General features: G+C 52.7%; 1 protein-coding gene across 1 annotated transcript; it reads left to right on the forward strand.

The window, feature by feature from the left end:
- Positions 1-107: 107 nt before the first annotated feature.
- Pmar_PMAR016827 (hypothetical protein) lies at positions 108-297 on the forward strand (the record flags this gene model as incomplete). The annotated part of the gene is made up of 1 exon (XM_002776007.1): positions 108-297. A coding segment is annotated over one exon (190 nt), but the record flags the coding sequence as incomplete, so codon positions are not given.
- Positions 298-1,240: the final 943 nt, after the last annotated feature.

Here is a 1,240-nt window from a genome sequence, read left to right on the forward strand (position 1 = left end):
AGCAATCGGTCAGGGAGTACCGTACTGCGTGGCTGAGAAGTTGGACGGGGGTTGCTAACTATATGAGAGGCTGGCTCACACCACGCATATTGCAGGCTACTGACATTATGCAGCGTGCCCTGAAGGACTTTGGCGACCCTTGCATCCTAGAGGGTGATCCACGCCTTGGCGTCCATCTCGATAGTGTCCCCACCGCTTTTCGTGAGATTATGGGATATTATATTTCCGGTGTCCCACGCATGAACCTCTACTTCGAGAGTGCTGACCGACACATCGCCACGTTACTCGTATCTGACGGTAATCAACATTCGTGGAGTGGTTTCGTGCTTCGAGCAGTTGTACAGGAGCCGGCCTGTGATGCTGGCGAGCACCCTCTCCTCCTTGGTTCACCGTCTCAATGAGCTAGTAGCTCAGAGCTACTACGATGTGAAGAACCACTCACAGTGTTGCCAATGAAGTCGGTTCTCAAAGCTAGAGTCGACTTTGTCCAGTACAACGCGTGAGAGGATGGCTCTCCTGCTACTACTGGAAGCTGCCAAGACTCTACTTCTACCCCCGGTCTACTCTATCACCGACAATGCCAACTGTACCAAAGAGTGGTGCAGCTTCGACCAACTCAACTACGGTTCGTGGCATTCGCGGTATATGATCTTTCAGTCATACGTCGATGGTGTGCTCTGGGTGCCGAGAGACCACCCTCTGCCGAGTCTCTGCGTCGCAGAGTCTGCGACACCATGGCACGATGCATTGAGGAAGGACAGCAGTACAAGCACCCAACCAGTGGATCATCAGTTCGACTCATACCACCTGGTGCATCAACGACCGACGACGGTGAAGACAACTGCTCTTCTCATTTGCACGACGATATTAATCAAGAACCATCAACCTGCAACTGCTGTACAGTCTTTGCAGCCACGGTTACTGATCCCCTATCTTCTCTTCCGGTCCCTTCGCTCCTACACCGATGTTTCACGGCTTGGAGAACTGGTACGGACTTTCCTCTACAATGCTCCATCCCTCTCGATCCAGAGCTCGCCCGTAACTGGCTCAGGGCAGCCCAGAACTCTGATGAGCACTGCGGGAAGCTTCGAACTCTAATTGGCAGAGGTCTATCCAAGTTCCGCATCGATGAGTATGGCCTGCTGAGGATTCGGGATAAGTATGTACTTCCCAAGAGATATGGTCGGTCCCTTGCCCAATACGTCCATCATTCTTATGGTCACTGTGGCGTGAAGCAGAC

This window comes from Perkinsus marinus, assembly GCF_000006405.1.
Source record: "Perkinsus marinus ATCC 50983 genomic scaffold scf_1104296954864, whole genome shotgun sequence".
Classification (NCBI taxonomy): domain Eukaryota; phylum Perkinsozoa; order Perkinsida; family Perkinsidae; genus Perkinsus; species Perkinsus marinus.